At 35.7% G+C, this 24,929-nt stretch overlaps 1 protein-coding gene and 1 non-coding gene across 8 annotated transcripts in view; one reads left to right on the top strand and one right to left on the bottom strand.

Annotated features, from left to right (window-relative positions):
- LOC138704971 (uncharacterized) overlaps positions 1-23,860 on the top strand; it is a 157,604-nt gene extending 133,744 nt beyond the window's left edge. For 4 of the 7 annotated variants that reach the window (XR_011333517.1, XR_011333514.1, XR_011333515.1 and 1 more), the window contains 2 exons: positions 21,759-21,928; positions 23,449-23,860. Coding sequence is in view for 3 of the 7 variants with exons in the window: in XM_069833452.1 (XP_069689553.1) it covers positions 20,693-20,760 (68 nt within the window). In the remaining 4 variants the exon portion in view is untranslated. Of the gene's footprint in view, positions 1-18,049; positions 18,136-20,692; positions 20,800-21,758; positions 21,929-23,448 lie in introns of those variants that run through there. The other 3 variants (XM_069833454.1, XM_069833452.1, XM_069833453.1) reach the window with 3 other exon arrangements.
- On the bottom strand, positions 9,119-9,192 carry TRNAR-UCU (transfer RNA arginine (anticodon UCU)). Its single transcript has one exon. It is a non-coding gene; the product is annotated as a tRNA-Arg (tRNA).
- Positions 23,861-24,929: the final 1,069 nt, after the last annotated feature.

Genomic DNA, 24,929 nt, shown 5'->3' with positions numbered 1-24,929 from the left:
GAACGCCGACTGGCGACGCACGGAGGAGCTGACCTAGGGACGAGTAGGGTAGCTTGCTCGAAACTTGGGTACGCAGCGAAAAGTTTTTTTATTCTTTTGTACGGAGGAGGGACCCGAAGGCTTACAATGCAGCCTGAGGATTATTGTGCTTACTACTCCTATTCTGTGAATAATTGTGTAGCTGAACGGCCGCGCCCTTGTAGAAGTACAGCATGCCGCATAGCGAACTTAACCTGGGCTATGATATGGATGATGGTGATATGATGGTGATGATGGTGATGATGATGATGATGATGATGATATGTGAATTAATGATAGCAAATGTAGAAGGTAACCCAGCAATTCTGCTGCAATTGGTTGAGGGAAACTCCGGAAAAACTCCAACCAGGTATCTTGTTCCAATCAGAATTTGAACCCGGGTCCGCTTGTTTCACGGACAGGCGTGCTAACTTTTACCCCACAGCGGTGCACTACACAGCTAACCTTAGTGTAGTCAGTCGGTGTGGGTTTGGAAATACGCCAGGCTTGAGGGCCAGCGCAGCAGATCGTGGAAGGTCGCAGTACTCGGTCATAGTGCCCTACTTCAGAAAATTCCATTCCATTCCATAATTGGATGCGATTTGTGTAAAGTCACGCAGGACAACATAATACTTCAGTTATATAGTTTGCGATATATGCGTAGTTTTTTAGATGACTGTCCATGTCCATGAGCATGGGTGGGCAACTCGTGCTCTCAAAGTGTCAACACAATCTCAGTGCAGGTAGGAAGGACTCTGTACTAGCTGTACTGTCTGTGTGCGGTTCTTTCAAGACACAAGTTCGATCGCGTCTCCTGTAAGTGGCGGCTCGTTTTAAGTGAAAAACAATATAATTCCCAGGTCATTTCCCTTTAGTTTACGAGTAAAAAGAGAATTTTTTTTATATTAAGAAGAGAGGCAAAGCTTGTATTCTATTACACTTTCTTACGCATGACATTTTATGTTACAAATAAACAGTGAAGGTTTTAGTAAAGAAATACCGTCTAGATCTGCTTTAGAACAGCTAAAGGTAAAAATGAGATATCAACAAGGTAAGACTGATATCAAATATCATTAGCACGTTGTGCGTGCGAGTTGCAGAATTGCATGACATATAATCGACTAGCTAAGAACATTTATGGATAAATTTTAAATATGGTAGTATCATGTAGAACATAGACAACTTCACTTTCTTTGACTATAAACTATCTTGAAGAGTGAAAAGAAAATCTTTTTATCAAATATAAGACCCCACTTCAAGACCTACAGCAGAATTCACTGCTAAGTTTGGAGAAACAGTGACAATTAACAAGGAATCGAAATTTTTCTGAAATCTTTTTGGCTTACGCCGATAGAAAATCCTGAAAATTTATAGCTTGAATTGATAAATCTACAGAACAGCACGCCACTCAGATTCCAGAAAAATCAGGAATCGAACTGATCGTAATGTTGCCTAAGTCAGAATTTCCAAATATACTCTTTGCTTCCATATATACTGTATGTGCTTGAGGCAGAGTTTAATACATGAAAGAAGTGTAAAAGCCCTCAAAGTAAAGAAAGAGCTCAGAAGTAAGCTTATTTCATCTGCCATGACATGTAAAAAATTCTTCCTTGAATTTGTTATTGTTTGCGAATACAGACTATTACCTTTCTGAGAACAGAGGAATATTATTTAATGTATAAGGACTTGTAAATTCTAGCGTTCTACGTTTCAAATAGGACATATAATAAGAAATATTAACAAATAGTGTAATAATAAACAAGTGTTGCAGCTATATTTGTTGTATCTTGAAAAGGTTGTATTCAGCAAATCAAGATTTCAGGTATAACTCCCTGTAAAGTTGATTTGAATAATTTTTCTCTCGAAATTATTCAGGTTGTATTCAGTTTGTGTTTCCAGTACTAAACTAATTACAAAGCCAGAAAATAATATAATTTTGTTGTGTGTTTAGGTATAGTCTGTCTAAAATTACTATAATTATTGTACTATGCGTCATTCTGAAATTCAAATCATGGAATAGATATCACGCCCACCTGCATGAGCCGCCAGAGCGCACCGTGGCTTTTGCAGCGAAACTAATAAACAACTTGTAACTGTTGCGGCTGGTTCCGTCTGCCTTTCTCTCTTTCAAGGTTTTTTAGCACTTTGGGAGCACGAGTTGCCCATCCATGTCCATGAGTATTCATGGCTCGGGCTTGTTTACTCTATACTAAAAGCCAGGTTATGAACCGATTAAACCGGAAGCCACGTAGTGGTGCGAGATTCAAAGCGTGTTCAGCGTTCATCATCGATATGTTTAAAATAACTGTCGTAGCTGTGTTTTCAATTATTAGCACAATAAAGAAGTATATAACGAATTCAAACATTTTAGTTAAACAAACGAACAACGATTCAATAATAATAATAATAATAATAATAATAATAATAATAATAATAATAATAATAATAATAATAATAATAATAATAATAATAATGATAATAACGATAATAACAATATAGTGTTAACTAAATATATATATATATATATATATATATATATATATATATATATATATATTATAGTAATTTTTATTTTACTTTGAGTTGTTATAAATCGAATTTACTATTTAGTTATTTTTGCACATCAATAATAATAATTTAATGGATATGATCTTAATTTTATATTTATATTGATTGAGTCATGTACGAGTATATTGAATTATTATTATTATTATTATTATTTTATTGTTACTACTACTACTACTACTACTACTACTACTACTACTACCACTACTACTAATATTAATTCACATAATATATCAATAAGCAAATATACAAATTTAAAAGTAAAACTCGAGCCGGCTGAGCCATTGTTTAAAATAAATAAATAAGAGTATTCGGACACTATTAGGTCTACTATTAATTTATAGTACACACAATATGGAAATTAGAAAAGTTAAGTAATTCAGTCACAAATAGTGCCTCAGCCCTTTGCCGCGCTGCTTCTTCTACCGATGTAATGCTTCCATTTACACGTTTTTGTCGGTAATGCTTGTATACAGACAAAATCATTTCTCTTTCTCTCCAGACTTAAAAACCCGCTTCCTGTTTGTGTCGTAGCACACGCGAGAATTCATTATTTTAGTAAAGTACTACTGTATATACTGTAGTTCTCGCTAATACTATCAACAATATTAGTAATTAAAATTACAGTTTTAAGGAAGCACGAGCTAATGACATTGGTGCGAAATGCGACTCGTAATGCACGTGGTATTGCAAATTAACTGGGAAGTCTGGCTACACTGTCTCCGTGATTTTCGTTAGCAGACGACATTTTCACTTGAGGTCCAATGAAAAGCTCCGTTCTTCTTCTCCCCTCCATTCCCCACACTCAACGTGTCATCACTGCGCAGGCTACTCCTCTAACCAGCATTTTCCTCTCGCCCTCCCAACTACTTCCTGTTTAGTCGGTTCATAACCTGGCTTTTAGTATAGCAACTGTCGTCGCTTCAGCCTGAAACACGAGATATGAGCCGACCTTGTACCAGTCAGTAACTCTTCTGAAGTTCAGATCAACAAAATCCATTTGCCAAAATTGGTGTCGCGCACTGTATTGCATATGGAGGTGAGAGCCAGGAAAAAAAAAGCTTCCTGTTTGTGCTGCATGTAACTGCAGTAGCAGAAGAAAAAGACAAAGGATGTACTATATTTCAGCTGAATTTCATGATTTTAAGTGCATAGTTTCGCTAATTAGCAGCATTTTATTGCATGTGTTTGTAACACAGTCCAGCATACCCTACACTACAGTATGTATAGTAGTTTTCTTTTCTTGCGAGTTCCCTTTTAAATAAATAACTTATGAAACAGTGAGTAATAAATATGAAATGAGACAAATGGTGGGCCTACCTCACTGAGCGTAGCTTTTTATGTTTACGACAGTTCGAAGATAAAGATATAGTGAACAAGACGTCTGCTGCCCAGCACAGTATATACATTTTTTTTTAATTTCCTCTTCATTTTAATAAAAAAAAAAAGCAATACACTAGACCGCCTTGTATGCTTTTGAATGCTTTCTCAATGAACAAAATTTCTGCTCCTTGTGTTCTTACTGCTTAGAGAAGGAGACCGTAAGCTATAGCTTATGAAAAGTAGGCCTATTAGGTAGACAAACGATAAACTAAGTAAATGGTTCACAAGTAGAACCTAGTAGACTTAAACTAAATACGGTTAAAACCGCTATAATTCCATTTAAAACCCAGTTAAAACCTAATAATAATACAATATTAAAATAACATTTCGATACTGACATCCAGAATTCTTCAAAACTCTCGGCTAGTCCCTATTGCTATTGGCAATATTTTGACTGCAGAGACAGGAAATAACATAATTGAAGACTTTCCCGGAAAATGGCTGTAACATCAGATTATTGAAATATGTTATTTAGGTGAAAAAATGAATTTCAAAGCATTTATTTATAACAAATTATTACCTTATATGGCGAAATAAACTTGAATTCTTGTTTAGTCAAGTGATTGTGATAGCAAATATAGGCCTAATGAAATATGCCCCTCAAATTATTTTCCTTTTTCTGAAACATGAGTTACAATTTTGTTGGTTAAATCCTTATTCCGAGAAGGTCTTCAATTATGCACTATTGTAAAAAATAAATAAATAATTAAATAAAATAAAAAAATGAAGAGAACTAAATGCGTGTTGTGATGTGTCATGTTTTACTCACGTTACAAGATTACAGATGATTGTTTACTACAGTTAGGGTCTACTTCCATTCTATAATATCTTATGATACAATAAATAGTTTTGCAACTTGTAGAGGCTGGAAAACAACTAAAAAACTCATTCGAATCATACTCGTCCATTTTATAGGCAGTATTGCAGGTCACATTTGAAAAAAAAAAAAAACAAGAATATTAACATTTCCTTCAGAATATTTGCTGAAACTTTTGTCGTACGTACATGACAATTTTGCTCAGTTATTCAGATCATTCTTAAACTTTCTTTCTAATAATAGCTCAAGTGTTTTAAATTTAGCGTTAGCCTTACATCAAATCTCGTACATAAGTTCTGTATTTTAGATTAAGTTACTAACACGTAAGTCAAAATTTTACGAAGCTCCAGGTTCTTTTACTTCAATTGAACTGATTTATGTAAACGAAATTTTGACAAACTTCTCGACTTGACCCTTACTTATCATCACGCTCACTTTGTTTTGGGTGCTTAGGCCTATAACATGGCTTACACGCTTTCGATTTGCTTCAAATATGGCGTGCAACAGCCACTCTATACTAGGTCGTTGATAAACCGTGATAGTTGCTATAAACTGCAAATTGATTCCATAGCTACTATCGTGATAGCTACTCTCACGATATCTACAGATTTTGATATTGCGAGAGCACTATCTTGAGAGTTCCCTGAACTCTTGAATTATCGCGGTCCACACACCGTGTAACAGTCATGCAGACACTTTCATGATAGCTGACAGTTGTTTGTAGTGCAGTTTTTGAGGATGTTGTGGTTACCAATGTCGCAATTTAACACACTTAAATATTAGAAATACTACCACCAGTACCCATGTTTTGGGATAAGACACACTTAAATATTAGAAATACTACCACCAGTACCCATGTTTTGGGATAAGACAGACCTGGACTATAAGATAAAGCAGAGGAGGGATGTTGCTGAAGAACAACTGCTTTTAGTATTTGATGTACTTAAAAAAGGAACTGAAGGCCCACATACTGGGTAAACACACTAAAAAATGAAAATAAACGTAAAATATATATTTCCTCTTACTTTGATAACTTCCATATTATACTTACAACGTATACTTCGTATTTTTAGCCCTCAGTTTCTTTCTGTTCGGTAGGCTATATAAAAGGCCAAAAGGCAATCATTGTTGAGCAGCAGCCCTCCTTTGTCTAATCTTGTAATCCGAAAGAACTAAATTAGAAATAGGCTGTATTTCGCAGAGGAAAAACATATACAACCCTCAAATCACGGAGGACGTATTGTAAGGTAAAGGAAAAGTAGGAACGCGGGAAAAAATAAGCTTACAACACAGCAACCGTAAACAGACTATTCAAGCCCATGTATTACTACCACATTATCGCTCACATTTCTCATAACTGTGTTTTCTGAATTACATTCACTGCAATTTGCGTTTTTCATATGAGGGAGTGCAGAGCAAAAGTGGTGTAAGTCCAAAAAAGTGGTATTGAGGAAATAGGATGTTTGCGAAAATGAAAAATATAAAGTCTAGGAAAGATGCAGACAACTTATTGGCATAGTCACATACAATATATATGACATTAGCACATATAAATAATAAAATAATTAAATTGCAGGTAATGTGTTTTGAATAAATTAAGAAAGAACAAATTAAAATGGACTTGCAATGGATATGCACTGAAAATGAATATTTATAAAAGCAAAGGAAAATCAGAGCGTGTCAATAACCTACAAATCATCATCATCAATGTTGACGTGCTGTTTTTTTTCCCTAATCTGGTATTCACTGTCACAGGCAAGTTTTTGAAGATAGAGTGCCCGCTGGGAGAAATAAAAGGCAATAAATCTATCATGTCCTTTTTCTTATGTTCAGATATAGATTTCCTCATAGTATACAGCTTGGCTTGATCAACAACAGCAAGGGATCTTAACAGACGACTTTGGCATTTTTTCAGATTTATTGAAGAGAGCTCCATTTCACAGTTCAGTGTCTTTTCAAACTTAATAGTAAATGGTGCACCCCTTTCAAATTGCAGACACTTAATTTTAAACAAGTTTACGGCATGTCATGACTGTAATTTCCTTTTGTGATTTTATTTTTCATGATAAAAGATATTCTTGTTGCATGACAGTCGCTTCAAACGACTTTCTTTTAGAAGTTTTCACAATATGCACCCAACCAGCAAATGGAGATATTTCCCGTTGTAAATTTGCCTCTTTCTCAATTAATCCGAAATCAGAATCATTAGGTAGATAACAATGACACAAAAAATTATGATTAGTCATTTCCGTGTTGTTTGTGAGGTTGTTAAACATATTTTTAATGTGTCAGAGTGATTTTTATGTTTCGGTTTTGTTCTCCGTAATAGTACAAATACATAATGATCTTTTTATCTTTCTCAAGATGTTTCGTGTTTTCAGAAATTATTTTGTATGGTGTAATCAGAAGAACAATGAAAACACAATAGCCCTATATTTTTTAACGGAGGATGGACCCTAAGTCTGTTTTTAGCTTCAGAAATTCTTGTCACATTTTTAATGTATGTTAATATTTATACGTACTTTTCCTGAAACCATTTAGTTAAAGACAGAGAATTGAACCGATTTTAGTAGATATTGAATTTACCACATCGACTGCATACGCCGCGCCGTATCTCCTACGGAACTTCTACCGTAATCGCCTAGTGCAATTGCACGGCCTTTTTCCCCTGAGTTGTACGAAAAATAAGAAGTAATTTGTGTGTATTAAGTTTCACTTTTATTTAAAGGCAGTGTTCAAAATGATGTTCCTCTGCCCCTCGACAAGCCTGGTATCTGGTGAACACATTATTGAAAACTACGTATTTGAATTTCTGCTGCCGAAATTCTTGAAATTAAAAGTTGAATATCTTCTTCTAACTCCTCAAGTATGTGGGGATTGTTTGCATACTCTTGGCCTTACATTCCCCAAAGATAAGAATCACACGGATTCAGATCTGGAGAACGAGCAGGGCAATCAATTATTCTGTAGTTAAAAACACCTCAAAATTCCTCCATAGAACGAATGGTGGTATGTGAACTTGTATTGTCTTGCGTGAAAATAACCATAGGTCTTATCTTCAAGTATTAATTCTCGGAAAAAATGGAGCAATAGACCTATATTGTTCGCATATATTTCAAAATTTACCGTTTAGTGAAAAAAGAAATTGTCGCTTTCTTTTTGCACTGATAGCGCACCACACACCTATTTTTACATCATGCAGAGAACCTTGACGTAATTGACGCAGATTTTCGGAACTCCATTATCTATTGTTCTGAATGCAGCCAATCTTCTTGAGAAAAAACTTTTGAGAATCAATTGCAATACCTAAGTCGTGCAACACTCCAAGTCTTTACACTGCATCTAATTTATAGGTCTTAATTTCAGTTTGTGTACAGCTGTGTGAACAGATGTTACTGATATATTGGTTTGAAGTGCCGAACGAGGCAACGATTTTCTCCGAGTTCTTTCCAATGCAGCCTCTATCTCATCTAACTTTCCCTCAGTTAGAATTACTTCATGTTTTTCTTTTTATTTCTGACTGAATCTGCTTAAACATTTATAGTAATCTGTATATCGTGGATTTTTGCGAACGTCGACACCAGGGAATTCCTAGATAAAATTAAGTTTACATTCCATATTATATGACTGTGTTCTAGCAAAATTTGACACAATGAACACAAGTTGCTCTTTACTATACCTCATAGCAAACAAAACTAAAACAAAATGAACACACTTTGCACTTTACTGTATCCCATAGCGAAACGAAAATGAACTGAATAAGAAACAATATAAAATCATGCACTCTCACAAATGACATAAATTGCAACATCGTACAAGCATTTGTTGTTGAACAGAGAGTGGGGCTCGCGACATGTTATTGCGTTCCGAGTTTTATCACAGACCAGCAGACGCATTTTATGTGGTAAATCCAGTACATATCAGTACAAAATTAATAAAACTTAAAAAGTATTTTAGACTGGCTTAAGTCAATTCAGTGAAAGCCATGAGTCAATTTCAACACTCTCCAATGGCTTATAGCTAACAGTAAATTAGTAAGAATTACTTTGACCAACAGTAATAGGAGCTTTTATTTTTCATTGCGAGGTAATAAGAAAAGTGATGTTTTGAAACAGAAGTAGGTACACTTTTACACTAAAGAGAAAGGATGAAGTAAGAGCGAATACGAGAGAATGATTTAATGTTAAATGTTATGTTTTATTTAACGACGCTCGCAACTGCCGAGGTTATATCAGAGCCGCCGGTGTGCCGAAATTTTGTCCCGCAGGAGTTCTTTTACATGCCAGAAAATCTATTGACATGAGCCTGTCGCATTTAATCACACTTAAATACCAACGACCTGGGCGGGGATCGAACCCGCAACCTCAGGCATAGAAGGCCAGCGCTATACCAACTGCGCCAACCAGGCCGAAAGAGAATGATTAATCATTTTAACAGTCTCACAGTTAATGATTTCGTCTTACAATATATTGTATATTCACAAAAGAAATAAACAAATGTAAGCAAATTCTTTACATACAAAGTGACATCCACTGCAGACGAGCCGAACTATTCTTTCGAACTGCATTCATTTTTTTACACAACCTTTTCAATATACAGCATTTTATGAAAGTTGACACAGGTACCATTAAGGTTGATCTCATTGACGAAGATACGATGTGCAGTCCAAAGGCAATGCATACGTTTTTTTTACTGTAATTGTACAGGGCCATCATTTTATTTTTACTTCAATTTTTATTGTACCTGAGTTTTTGAATGTACTTCACTCCCACCCCCTCTACTAGTAAACTTTCAACCGTTCTCCACACAGGACCAGGCATATACAGTCAAAGACGCCTTACGGTCGTAGTAAACACAAACCGTGCTGGGTTAATGAGTATAGTACGTTCCAGAGATATGTTCGCGTTTTCCAGTGACGAAACAGCTTTCAATATTGAATCATATTTTCGCACAGGTACTGTCGTCCGTTTGCCTACGTCGCATCCAGATTTCCCTCACCCGCAACTGTTTAAAATAACTTAAATAAAAGTAATTAACTGTCACGTGATTTCCCCCCTTTCTACGATCCTGCGACATAACCACTTGGGCGGACAGTAGATAGCATGTCTGAGTAATGTTATCTGTGCGAGTTGGACAGAGGTGAAGATTGAATTTACAGTACGTAAGGTACTCTTTTATAAAATAGGTACAGCATTATTTCAACATGAGTCACCAGTACGAAGGACGAAACTGATAACTGGAATTAGATGCAATAGTCTATACTGCGATAATATGCACAAAAGAAATGAAGCCTGTATCTAAATGAACGGCCACTATTTTCAAAAAGTGTTTAAATATCCATATTATGATTATTTTTCAATTTAACTTCATTCTCTATATTGTACGCTAATGTGCTGTAGACAGTATAATATACACTGCATAATGAATACGTTCGCATGAATAACTCAGTTCGTGAGTAGAAACGAAGCCTGTATCTAAATGAACGGCCACCATTTTCAAAAATGTGTTTAAATATCCATATTATGATTATTTTTCAATTTAACTACATTCTTTATATTGTGCGCTAATGTGCTGTAGACAGTATAATACACACTGCGTAATGAATACGTTCGCATCAAAGAGTTTGTAATATATAAGTATTAAAAACTCTTTGGTTCGCATGAATAACTCAGTTCGTGAATAAAAACACTTATCGTTAATACTGTACTGTATTTTGATTAAACAAAACCCTAATGAAAATTAGCAAACTCAAAATTACGATATTTCCTAGTTTACGTAAATGGATGAACTACTTTTCTTCCCTCCTATACCTAGCAAAGTGATTTGTTTGTGTTTTACGCCAGTATCATCGAACTCCAGTCGTGGAAGGGGGTAGCAAACGGTGTTTCCGGCTCTGAACCATTGACCCAAAGGTATAGCCGGGTTAATATTAAAAATGTTGGTAAAATTAAAATGATGTCCCTATACATAGAGTTTTATGGACAGTGTTGAGGCTTCAAGGGGTGACGGCAACCTTGTAGTAAACTGCTTAAAGCTTTAGCTCTGCAGGTACTAGCGTGTAGAAGTGAGGAATAATTTACCGAAGCTTTTTTTTACGACACTGATACTATAAATAGCAGGCTAATATTAGTAGACCTAATGATGTTTTTACGCGGGCAGCATACAATTACAAAACAATTTGTTTTCAAAAAGTGAGAAATATGTTAATAATTCTCTACAACTTATGTCAGTTTGTAAAACTAATGCAATGCAATGTGAATATTTGGATGAAGAGATTTAAAAATGCTCCATAGTCCACCAAAGACTTGCTGCTCTATTCAACGCACTACGATCTCAACAAGAACTGTGTTGAAAATTTGACAATGAATGACAGTCGTTTCATAGAAGAAAATTTAAATTTTGGTTTATTTAACGACGTTCGCAACTGCCGAGATCATATCAGCATCGCCGGTATGCCGGAATTTTGTCCTGCAGGAGTTCTTTTACATGCCAGTAAATCTATTGACATGAGCATGTCGCATTTAAGCACACTTAAATGCCATCGACCTGGGCCGAGATCGAACCCGCAACCTCGAGCACAGAAGGCCAGCTCTATACCGACTGCGGTACCTAGGCCCCTAATAATAGAAGATATATTTGTGTTCATGTAAGATTAAATCATGGGACATTGATGAGAATCTTCACAGATGACTTTGAAATTACTAAGCGAGTGCTCACTAGGTACCAAGAATGTTCGATGAGCAAAGTTAGGTGAGTGACGAATGACATGGCACCAAGAATTGCTGACATACAGATCCACTCATTTGGGAAAGATGATCACAGTGGATGTGATGTTGATCCTCCCCTTGATTCCCGAAACAAAAATATTGTTGAATCAGTGAAAACATTCAAAAGCTCTATCATCAGAGACATTTCGAATTCTCACACGATTTTCTGGTACCATCAAGGAGTTATCGTGGTATTTCTTTTTTTAATAATACAACCTTCAATGTACAATATTATATAGGAATTTCGAGGAACCATATATCCTTACAAAAAAAATTAGACCATCAACCATAATTGTCACTGAATTTCTGCTCCAGCAGGAAGCCAAAATCATAAATCATCCGTCATATTCACCTGACCTCGCTCGTTTGATGTTTTGCTGTTTGATACTGAAATTCACACATCGAGAGAGACAATTTCCCATGATGTCCAGTTTGAATGGTGCAATTTACCAGTGCCTACAAAACTTACTGTGAAAAATGGATTCAGCGATGACAACTGCTCGTTGATAAAAAAAAGTGACTAAATAGAAAGATGATGTTTGTATAACATTAATTTGTATGGGTTTATAATCTTTATGCGTTATTTTTGCACTGCAGCCCGCAGCTTTCAAAGTTTCTACAGACAGCTATTTTGTCGCTTGTAGGTACCTAAGTTATGGCTCTTTTTAATTCATCGGACTCATATCCTGCATGAATTTTCGGGACATCACAATTGCTCAATTGAACTAGCGATAACTGCTGAGCTGAAGACGAACTTGATAAAATAAAATTTATTCAATAACCGGAGATTTGCATAGCTCACTCACTTTCACTCTGTAGGCCTAAGTATATACACTGGAGACATTATTAGGTCATTTAAAGTTATATATAAATTTCACTATTGTTACTAACTTGAAATGAACGGCTGAGAGCCATTGTGGGTCAAGTGCCATTTTCATGAAACTGAGAAAAATTGAGGTAAAGTTAAATACATCAAATAATTCATTGAATGCATATTAATAAGTCAATTTGAATTTAATATATAAAAAAGGTATTGATGAAATTATATATGACATAATAAATAAAAAACATATATTTTACCCCAATTATAACATCATGTTATTACACGTATTTCAAAGACTTGGAGTTGGCCCACTATGGCACTATATTTATCTTGCCTAAACAAAAATGCACTAGTGGGCCATCTCCAAAAAGCTGTCTCAGTGTCTACCTTTTCATTTCTAAATTTTGTAAAAACTGCTTCCAGGTCATTTAGAGAATAACGAAATTTAATTTTCATTGGTTCAGCTGATTCGCACCTCAGTCATTTAATTTTCATCCATTGGACCTTGTTACCATCTGTAGTGTCTTTACGCACCAAAAAAATTGTATTTAGCAATATCTTTGATATTAAGGAAGTTTGACTGTTACATTTTCTTTGCAAAAAAAATTTCCTTTCTTCCACAGTGTTGCATTAAACCAACGAACTACCCCTCTAGGGAAAAAAATTTCACTTTTTGTATATTATGCAATCTGACGTAAAGAAAGTCTTGAAACGAATCACAACTAAAGCAGAAGGACCAGACCACGTCAATATTTCGTTACTAAACAACCGACTGTGACTCACATTTTCAATGCCTCAATTATGACTTCAACTTACCCACAGCAATGGAGAGTCGCTTTTGTCCATCCACTTCCCAAGACCAAAACACCGACATCTCATAATGACTATAGACGTATCAGAATTCTACCTACCATGTCCAAAGCATTGAAACGCATTGTACATAAGCAACCGACGGAATACTTAAACAAATACAAACTTCTCGACTCATATCAATCAGGTTTCAGGGCCGGACATAACACAAGTACAGCATTACTTGAAATCACGGAAAACCTGTGCGAAGCCCGAAACGAACGTAAATTGGCAATAATGACTTTACTTGACTTCAGCAAAGCCTTCGATTCTGTAGAAATTGATTTCCTGGTAAGGTTTATCTTGTCTCAGTAGCAATAAAACTAAGTCCCTTCAAATGAGGGTGGAGATTATAGGAGAGTTGTAAATTTTCAGAATTCCTTTCAACACCTTGTTATTGTACAGGCTGCCGGAACTCAATTTCTTGAAAGACAAGCTCAGTGACGGAACTACACAGTACGAAGAGAGATATTTTGTTATTTTATTTTTCGCTACAGAATGTATCAACTGGTCCCTTCCGCCACTGGATGGATGGACGGCATCGCTCCACTCCCCTATTGCCATAACAATACAGACGAAGTAAGACATATCTCCTTTCTCTCTCTTTTCACAGTGAGACAAGATACATCACACAGACTTTAATATGTAAACTCAGAAGACTACACATTGTTCTGTGGTTTGCCTCTTACCTTAATGGCCGCCAACAAAGTGTGATAGCTGGAAATTGTTCTTCCTCTTGGCATACCGTGAAGTCAGGGATCCCACAGGGATCAGTTCTAGGCCCTTTACTATTTTGAATTTATATCAACGGCATATCAGAATCTCTAAAGTACTGCCGACACCATCTCTATGCAGACGACTTTCAAATGTACATAAAATTCCACACTGACGAAATAAATGATGCAATAACTAAAATAAATGACGATCTCGACTCAATTTCGACATGGACACGGAAATTTCGACTTAAACTAAATCCAGAAAAATCACAGTCAATAATTGTAGGTCATTCACGTTTGTTAAGCACTATTACCACATCCAAATTTGTCCCCGATCAAAATATACGGCACCGAAATTCCACACTTCATAGCGTGCAGCATTCTGCGCTCCCTTGCGAACAAACAGATGATCGACCATCTTTGCTATTGTTGCGCGAACCGCCGCTCGTGGCCACCATTTATGCTACGGACGCGCAAGTTTAAACTCTATTTAATGTTCTACTTGTACACACAATTTTCATTATGGTTCCATCGATTTTAAAAATTCTACAGCCTATTAATAATACCTAGTTACTTCCCGCCCGCACTGTATTTATGGCTAGTAATAAAATATATAACATTGTTGCAGTGCTCAGAAGCCTGACGTGATGGAAAAAATCTGATTACATATTCCTAATCAGCGCATCAGACTTGGTAATAATCAGCATTCTGTTTGTTGACACAAACAATGTTGTTGACTAGTGAATTATACTTCTTTTAAGCACCGTCACATAACACAATATGACACTTTTGAATTTATTTTTTGATTTATTTATTTCGGAAAACATTTTATTTGTCTTTCTTGTGTTAAATTTTATATTACTTTGTTAACATGTTTCAGGCTGCTATTGGCCATCATCAGAATTGGTTATTTATTGGTCGACCAGCAAACTTGCTAGCCACTGTTAAATTATGGAATATCCCATACAGAATATCATGATGAGGTTTAATGTAAAGACTCCTCTAATTAAATTTATTTTTAAATTAATTAATTAATTAATCATTTTTCTGAACTATGAGAATATATACATGATAAAAATATGATGATTTTCTGTGTTATTGTGAATAAATTTATGAAGAGTCATCTATATTGCTAAGAAAGATGTCCTGAGGTAGTTTCCTTTTAAGTCTAGATGGCTGACAAGATCTTGCTCCAATGTTATACGTCACAGTTCCAAGAACGTCAGGAAGTTTGTTGAAGAACGATTTTGACACTGAATGGCTGTACTGTTCTAGTGGAGTAATTTCCAATTCTTGATGCAGCTGCTAATTTCTCACCACGAGGCATTTGTTGCTGTTCGCAGTAACTTGTTCTGAAGAACTTGTAGGAGATGTAGGCCTACTCGTATGGAGTCTTATCTGCTGTCCCCCACACTGGCGCTGCATAAGTTAAAAGAAATCGTACAAGCGAGGTGTAGAGTAACATTGAACAATCCAATCTAATTTGTTAACGTCTATTAACCAAAGGGTATAATTTTCGAATTCTGGAAGAGGCTAGCCTAACAATGCGAGTTATATGGGCATTCCATGTAAGTTTCGTATCAAATAATATTACCAGATATTTTACAGCTTCTTGACTAGAGAGCTATGCAACTTGGTCATTTAGAAGAACCAAAGGAGGCGGATTATGAATAGGCCTTAAAGAGAAGATTTTAGCTTCTGTCTTGGTAATGTTGAGTGGTAATCGCCAGTCAGAGAACCAGTTAGACGAAAACAACACCATTCTTGCGCAGCATCACTCGCACGACTGAAATAATGCGTTCTCCGGCGGCGAAGTAATACAAATTCAGGAATGACGTTCTTGCAGTTAAAAGACTACAAGAAAGAAACTGAACCATGTGAATAATTCGAAAATGCTGATTTTTTAGATATGACGTTGTTGTATTTAATGAGCGTTGTATCAGTAATAATAATAATAATAATAATAATAATAATAATAATAATAATAATAATAATAATAATACCATTTTTAAGTTAATGTTTATATTAACATTTATTAGTATTTAAAGCAAATATAAAAGAATGAAAGCCCCCCCCTTTTTTAATTGACCCCATTTGCTATATTCATTCTTATGTAAACTGCCGGTCTTCTAAGGTAAGGTGAATTATTGTTTTCTTTTCTGCCGGTTCCACCTTCCCTACGGTGTAGTATAATACACCACCTCCCCGGAGAAAAGCTCTGAATTCAAAACAGGTTTGAGGGATTCTGGATTGTTCCCACTTCGTCCTATCTCACCTCGGCCCACGGAGGATTAGTACCTGAAAATGTACTCAACTCGTCCTACGTACAGAAACTACCTTCTCTATATGTAGTCTACTCAACTCGTCCGATTCACACAAATTGTAGCGGTAGAAGTCAGACTAGTATTAGGAGGTGTATTACTGTATTAATTGTATTACTGACTTACAAAATACCAATGTAGGCCTAAACAAAGTTTCTTCCCATTTCCAGACTTGGACTGGCAGTGAGCTTTAAAACCACTGGTGTGGTTAACAGTGGCGTAGCGTCAATGTAAGCTAAAAAGCTTAGCTTCCCCAGTTAATAATAATTTCATAATAAACCTGCAGTTTGTGGAGAAAATTATTTATCAATTTTAATAGAATTTATATTTACGCGTTAAAAGTTGTGATGCGGCAGCTCAGGATGATTTGTGATTAAGCAGTAAACAAGAAGCTTGCACACACCAGCTTCCAAGCAGACCGGTTTCTTCTGTGTGACCCACCCCGCAGATTTTCCATCCCTTTCTAACTAAACTATCCTAGTCGCAAGGCTTCCAAGAAGCTAGCTTTAACATTTAAAATAAGTAGTTTCTGAGTTATCCCTTTTCGTCAGATGTGTTCAGTTGAAGTGTTAGTGTGCACTGTGGCTGATATAATAAATAATGAGCGAAATAACAGTTCCTGACACTAATTTACTTGAATTTTTTAGGACAATTGTATTATCAAGACGACTTACGAACAAAAGTGTGATTTAAAAAACAAATGACCGACTCCCTTGCTGTCAATGAAGGACACAACCAAAAGACAGACGCATACTTACGTAATGATACTAATATTGTGATTTCTCTATGTATGACAGGGAGTGAGCTAATGTTATACGTATACGTGTCTATTTGTTAGAGATATGTGTAAACCGTGAAATCATATTTTATTACGCCTCATTTCAGGTCATGCCTTATTGGTGTTACTTACGAGGTTCCAACCAATCTTCGACTGCTGACTTGAAATTGACTACTACTTATTTTAAGACTGTATTTTTGTAATACGTTTTCTCATATTGCATGAAAGACAACTTTAGTTAGCTTCCCCTGCTCAAAATTTCATGCTACGCCACTGGTGGTTAACAAATTGTTATTGCTGTTTTGTCATGAAATATACAAAATGAAAATTTCGAATTGTCACGATTATTGAAATTATTAAAAAAATACGCAATTAACATTGAACATGCTATTAAAATGATGCAACATGTTTTAGATGATGTTTTTAAAATTATGCATGTTTTAATTGATGCAAGCAATCTGAAACAGAACATTTTTGTCCATGTATTTTTGAACGCAGCTTTTGATTCTCTCATGTAAATTAAGGTACCTCTTATGCCTTTTCTTGAATGGAATGCCCATATCAACTCTGTGTTTAAATGTTATTATAAAGCTTTAATTAATTCTAATATATTTGGGTTTGTTTTGGAAACGCTTCTGTTAAGGCGAAGATGCGACTTCTCAACGACGTTGGTAGTTCTGCTTTTTTGGCCGAAGCAAATCCACATATCTCGAATGATATTGTTTTGTAGCCATTGTTCGGCAAAGTAGTCGTTGAACTCTTCGATTTGTTTTCCTTGAGGACATGTTTCCGTTTTCGCAAACCCCTACGCTATCTACATCAGCAAAACACGTTCCTTGTATCGATTTATAATGTATACCTACGTAAACATCAGCAAACCACGTTTCTTAATGAGAGGATGAGTTAAATACATTTTTAGGTACAAAACCTTTCCGTGAGCCAAGTTGATTACATAGTAATTCGCAGGACGAAATGCGACGGGACGAAATGGGAATATACGGAGATTCTTTAGGTTGTAGGGGAGTTCGGAGGCGACCCGCGCGTGGGGGTTTTGGGCATGCATACCATTGAATTGCGGCTAGTACAATGGGTACACCCAAGTGGCAGGGCTATAGAAGGAAGGGCTGGCTCATAGCGAGTCGGAAAGTGATGCTGTCCTCCCAGCCGCTGTGACGTCATCACGGTACACAGCAAGTCCGCTCACAAATACAACGTAAAACTCCGTTGCAATAAATGCTGGAATTATCGACCAAAAATAGGGCTAAAATCAACACCCCTCAATAACAAGTTATAAAATTAAACCCTAGGCATATGGCCTGTTTCATTCAATATTTTATAAACGCTAGTTGTCTTTAAAGACTTCAGTTTTAACAATTTCGTCGCTTTTCAAACTGATGTGCCTACTGAGCTATTGCTTCTTTCTTAAATATTTTGTGGTAGACTTTTATTTCCTTTCACGTGTCACATTTCCCTGCTGATTAAATTTTATATCCTAGGTCAAGGAGAGGCATTCCTTCATACATGGACAAGGTTGCTATATAGTATGGGACATGTGGACTGAAGCTGCGCGCCAGAACACATCAATGACGATAATGATAATTAGACTATTATTATAATATTAGTATTGTTAAATATTATATTATATTATGTATTATAATCATATTATAAATATACGTGACTGCTGGGTTTGCAGTGAAAGATCTGCCCTTGGGCAAAAAATCGATCAAGAATGAATATTGTATCTGGAATGGAGCGTATTAAATGGACAGACAAAATAAGAAATGAAGCTGTGCTAGAAAGAGTGGATGAAGAAGAATAACGCTGAAACTAATCAGGAAGAGAAAACGAAATTACCTGCGTCACTGGCTAAGAAAACTGCTTACTGAAAGAAGTAAAGCTCGGGACAGAAGATATCAGATTATAACATTAAGATATAGGGAAGAGACTAAGAAGGCGGAAAATAGGGGAGATTGGATAATTTTGGGTTTGCAGTGAAAGATCTGCCCTGATACAGAAAACTCTGAATGACTGTATATTATTATTATTATTATTATTATTATTATTATTATTATTATTATTATTATTATTATTATTATTATTATTTCGATAACCAATAATTTCACTCCTGGTGGAAGTGCATGAAATCAAAGGGTTTTAAATAATCAGTTAACTACATTATATGGAAATAATGGAACAAATGTTTACCTTTTGCTAAGTAATAGTTAAAGATGTATATTGGTGGCAGAGTAATCTATTTTCATAAGATTGGCAAATTATCAAGTACATTTCATTCTATAATGATTCAGCTTATTTTATTTTTTCACTCATCTAATGAAGTTGCTGTTTTCTAAATGACTTCATCCACTTGGCATTCTTCTTAGCGCTGTTCCTCAGAAATTCTGCTCTCTGCCCCCGATTCAAGGACCTCAATCTCACAAATGTTCTCACACGTGCATATAGTTTGATAGCCTCGGAGCACACGTTTGAGAACTTAGTTTCTAGCAATATTTTGAAACGTTGTATTACTTGTTGCTCTTTGTCAATGGAGTTCCCGTGCATAGTTTTAAATTCAACTTCAAACATTTGTATAAAATTAAAATTAATAACAAGATTAGTTTAACGACTAGGATAACAAATCAAGGCGTAAAACAAGGTTATCCGCGTCTCCTTGTTTATTATATATATATATATAATAAACATATATATATATATATATATTAATGCACTTATTAAGGATTTGCAAATTGATTTGGCCACACATTTTATGATCGATAACAAACCCCTTAATACTCTGCTCTACGCAGATTATTTAATTATTATATTAGCTAACACCGAAGACAACTTACAAATGGCAATTCATAGGCTATATCAAAAAGAAAAAGAGTACAATTTAGAAATTTCTATACACAATACAAAAACCATGGCCTTTATTGGTAAAAATTCTATAAGAACTGAAATAGTTATCAATAACTTAGGAGTAGAGCAAGTAAATGCTTTTACTTATCTTGGCTGTAATCTCTCCTATAGTCATTCTCCAGATATAGGTAATAAATTAGCCAAATTTCAACAGCTGCTAACAACAATTGAGGAGTTTGCCGGAAGAAGGGCGTATACGTCAATATGGCGAATTGAGATATATGCAATCTAAAATTTTAAAACACACCTGAATAAAATGTTATACACGCACGCAGCCCTGTCCTGCAGGTATGTACAGTACAATCAAAACAAAATTTCGCTACTATAATTATTCACTTCATTTTAAACCATTTTCCCGAAGAAGGGCGTATAGGTCTATCCGCCTTTCTTCCGGCAAAGCCCTCAATTAGAAATACACTGTTTAAGAAAATCCGGCAAGACACAATTTTGAAATTCTACAAAACAAAGGCCATTCCAACTTTGCTATATGGATCAGAAGCTTGGACTCTAACAACTAGTCAACTGAAAAGAATAGAAGCAGCTGAGATGAGATTACTAAGACCGCTAGCAGGCTACACTATGACCATAAATATAATGAAGGCATCCGACAAGAACTAAATATCGCAGCCATTACAGAGACAATCGACAAGTATCGGAGCAACTGGCATGAGCATGTTCTACGGATGCCGAATGATAGACTACCCAGGAGATTATTAAATTGCAGACCCCTTGGTTACAGAGATCGTGGACGCCCGAAGAAGCGATGGAGAGACCAGCTTTTCACCTGAGTCGGAACAGACCAAATGACCTAATCCTGATAGCTATTGATGATGATGACATTTGTATAGTTTTTTTCCACTCTTCGGAAGGTTTAGTTAATCCACCGTAAGACAAAATCCCTACCCAAGTGTTTATAAAAAAATAATTTTCTTGTATGTAGGAACCAAACCAGAAGATTTATTACCAAAAAGAAATCTGAGTGCAAGGAGTAAGCAGGAAATAATTTAAAAATATGCAGCTGAGAGAAGTAAGCTTGTTTTTCAGTATTTTATTGCTTGACTGCAAAGTTTAAACACTGTATTCTAAAACATTTACCTTTCTCTTCAGTAAATAAATTTGTTTTCCGCGTTCATCACACTTCAGACAATGTACTTCAGACACTACAGACGTTTCTTCAGATCCCTGTGTAATATTTACATATTCTGAGCTGCCGGTACTAGGTTCTAATCTTGGCTTCTTTGGACTCAATGTCTGAAGGTGATTAAAAGCAGCTTTTCGAATATTTCTCTTTTGATATCTATCTTCTCGGTTTGAGTCACTTGCAGCCTTGGAACTTGGAATATTTAGAGATGGGAGCGCATTTTTCTTCAATATCTTCCTTTCTTTTAACCCCAAATGCCTGTTCTTCATATCATCTTCATAATCGGTCACACTTTCGAAATGATCACTACAGATACGTGCACACTTAATATTCACTTGGTCCTGCCTATGACACTTGCTTTCCCACTCTTTAGCTAAAAGCACATCTTTCGGAAAACAGTGATAAATTACTTCGTGAGTGTGACGAGAATCATTCGAACAGTTCGCTACAGCACAATTCACCATTTTTAAACTTAAAATACTATCATTAATAATTTAATTATTATTATTATTATTATTATTATTATTATTCAATACATAAAGAACTGTAATATACGCTAATTACACAACCAAATAGGCCTATATTACGAAACGGTGCACGTGAACTTGAATTACATTCAACACTCGTAACTCTGCAACCCTCACCGAGACCAACTGTACCGCAGTGACGTCAGAAAGTGGTGGGGTGGCTAGAGGGAGAGACTCAAGGCGGCAAGCTGAACAACAAAGCATTGAGCCAGCCCTTCTTTCTATAGCCCTGCCCAAGTGGCCTAAGTGAGAGGGTAGTCCGCCGCAGCCCGTGCCCCCTCCTCAAGGAGGGATAATGGAAAGGTAGGTAAGTAGATAGATTACCGACTGTTGTTTCATTGTTCATTACTGTATAAATATAATTATGGGCAAAAATGGAGCGTGTGAAATAAACAAAATAAGAAAAGAAAGTATGCTAAAAAAGAGTGGGTGAAGAAAGAATAATACTGAAACTGGTCAAGAAGAGAATAAAGGAATTGACTGGTTTACAGGCTAGGAAGACACTGTGTATTAAAGGATACAATGGAAGAAATGATCAATTAAGTTTAGGGCAGAAGAAGATATCAGATGATAGACAACATTAAGATATACTCGTATGGATAATACGCGGAGACGAAAACGATAGCGAAAAAGAGAGAAGATCAGAGAATCTCTTTTTGGCCAGAGAACTATTAATGATTGGGTTCATATAAATTTCAGGACTTTATTTTATAAATAGTTCTAATGAAATAATACTGTATTAGTTCATTGTTGGGTAATTTGAGTCTAATGCATTTCTAATCGCTCTTTTTAAATATTTTTGAAACACGTATTAGAAATATGACCCCAAAATTAAAGCTGTACACATTAAAATGGGAATGGATTAAAAAAATAATACAAAGACTTGATATATGAAAGTGAATGCAAGCCTCTTAACCTGTGAAAAATTTCACACTAAATCTGCTATTTTACTAGACATACTCAAAATATGTTGATTCCATTCCTTCATTCATCCATTCGTTCTTTCATTCTTTAGCTAATTCTATTGTTCTTTCTTCCATTCATTCTGTTTTTCATTAATTTATTCGTTAATTAATTCATTTTATTTTATTCATTCTTTTAATTAGTTCATTCTGTCATTCCTCCTCTAATATTATTAGTTCATTCTTTAATTCATTAAATCTGAATATCAATCATTCATTTTTTCATTATTTTCTTAATCCATTCATCTTTTGTTGATTCATTCTTTCTTACATACTTTTTTTTCAAACTGTTATAATTCTTTCATCCATTTACGATTCTGTAAATGGAACGGTGACCTCATTTACATATATAGGCTACCATTTATAATATTATAACAGCACGTTTAATATTAGTTCCATTTCGTGCTGTCTACTTTAAAGTAATTGTTTCGTTATATTTTATGTATGATATTGGCGTCTTCTATCACTTTCCGTTTTTCTCATTAACTTAGTTTAGAGTGTTATTCTCATATTGTAACACTTTTCCTTCATAATATACATTATGTTACTTTTTGCATGTTTAACCTAATTCCGGTTGAGTTCCTGTGCATTTCATTGTATAATTTTCCATTAGGTTTATACATCACTGTCAAATTGCACTATGGCAATAACGACAATATTCGTTTCGGAAATAAATTTTATTATTTCAACTCATGTAATAACCACCACTGCTGATTTCGAGAGGAAATTACAGTACTCAAACTATCGTTCGCTTTTAGTCAAAGAACAAAATGTAAGATAATTTTTTGTTTCAATGTGTGTTTTTCATATTGTTTAATTATTTTTATTTATGAGTATTACATGTATTTTTAATTTATATTTACAGTAACAGCAATTCCTGACCTTTCAACAAGATCGCCCGGTGACTAATTCATACCGGTATCTAAACAACGCTTGGAAATCACCTTTCAGAATCATGAAGACTTGATATTTTCCACAAAGCACACTTGTGTGCATAGCAGATTTCGACAAAGGGAGAAATATTCCGTTATTCTCCTTTCCATGGTCAGAAACGGCTCATGTTACATTTCGAAACATTAACGCCTTATTTCATTCTATTTCCAGTCTTGTTTTAAGCTGAAATGATCTGTGCTGTAACACAAACTAGTGCCAAAAAATAAAGTAGTTTCTGAATATATTAGTAAAAATTAATTTGTATTTCTTGTAAACAATTACAGCTGTAAATTGTCTATTAGACATTACTTCTAAGTGCGTAGAATTAAATAATTCTGAGTTTCTGCCTTTCTTTCATTCTTCCTTTGTTTCCCTTTTCTCTTTTCTCTTTTTTGCCCTTCCCTTTCCACTCTCTCTCCTCTTTGCATTGCGCTCTTTTCCCATTTTCCCTCCCTTTCCTCCTTCCCCTCCTTTCTCCATCCTTCTTCCCTTTTCCCTCGTTTTCCATTTCGCGCCTTTCCCCCTATACTCCATTTTCCCTCTTCCCCACCTTCCCCTTCTCCATCCTTTCTTTCCCCTTTTCCCATTTCTACCTTTTCCTCTCCCTTTACCTCCCTTAACTCCTTTTTCCGCTCTCCCCAATTACCTCTCTTTTCCCCTCTTTTCCACCCCTTTCAACGTCATTTACCTTTCTTTGCCTTACTTTTCCCCATTCTCTCGTTCTCTGCTTTTTTTTTATTTGCCACGTTTCCCTCATTTCTCCCATTATCGCCTTGTCCCTTTCTTCTCTCCCCCACCCCTCATTTCGGAACTCGTCCCACTTTTCCCTCCTTCCCCTTTTCGGATTCCCCCTTTCCGCCTCTTTCCCACCTTTTCCTCTCTCCCCTTTTCCCCGCCTGTCCTCCCTTTCCCCTCTTTCCTCGCCTTTCCCCCTTTTATCTACTTTCCCATATTTCCCTCTTTCCACCCCTTTTCACCTTTCTCCCCTTTTCCTTCTTTCCACTCTTTTCCCCGCTTTCCCCCTTTTCCCCTTTCGTCTCTTCCCCCTTTGCTCTCCTTTTCCTCCCTTTGTCCCGCATTTAAAGCATCTAAGAATAATAGGCTATAAGAAAATGCGAAGCAGACCAGGAAACAGTACTGGCAGAAGCCAACGTAGAACAGGAAAAAAACAAGTGACTACTATAAAAGGGAGTGATACAGATGTTTACACTCTTTGTGAAGAAATTGAGGCACTGAAGCCAATTCTACCAGTAGAAAAAAAAATTCCATGAAATTCTTGAGTTCCTTGCTTGCAATAATAGGTCAACTCACAGCCATCTTAAATTAACAAGCAACGCCGTTGTTAGCATTGGCAACGTTGGCATAGGGATGAGTCAGACTTCGAGTTCGAGTTTAAAGTCCAGCACGAAACAA

This window comes from Periplaneta americana, chromosome 8, assembly GCF_040183065.1.
Source record: "Periplaneta americana isolate PAMFEO1 chromosome 8, P.americana_PAMFEO1_priV1, whole genome shotgun sequence".
In the NCBI taxonomy this organism is placed as follows: Eukaryota; Metazoa; Arthropoda; class Insecta; order Blattodea; family Blattidae; genus Periplaneta; species Periplaneta americana.
This window is presented reverse-complemented; position numbering and strand designations above follow the sequence as displayed.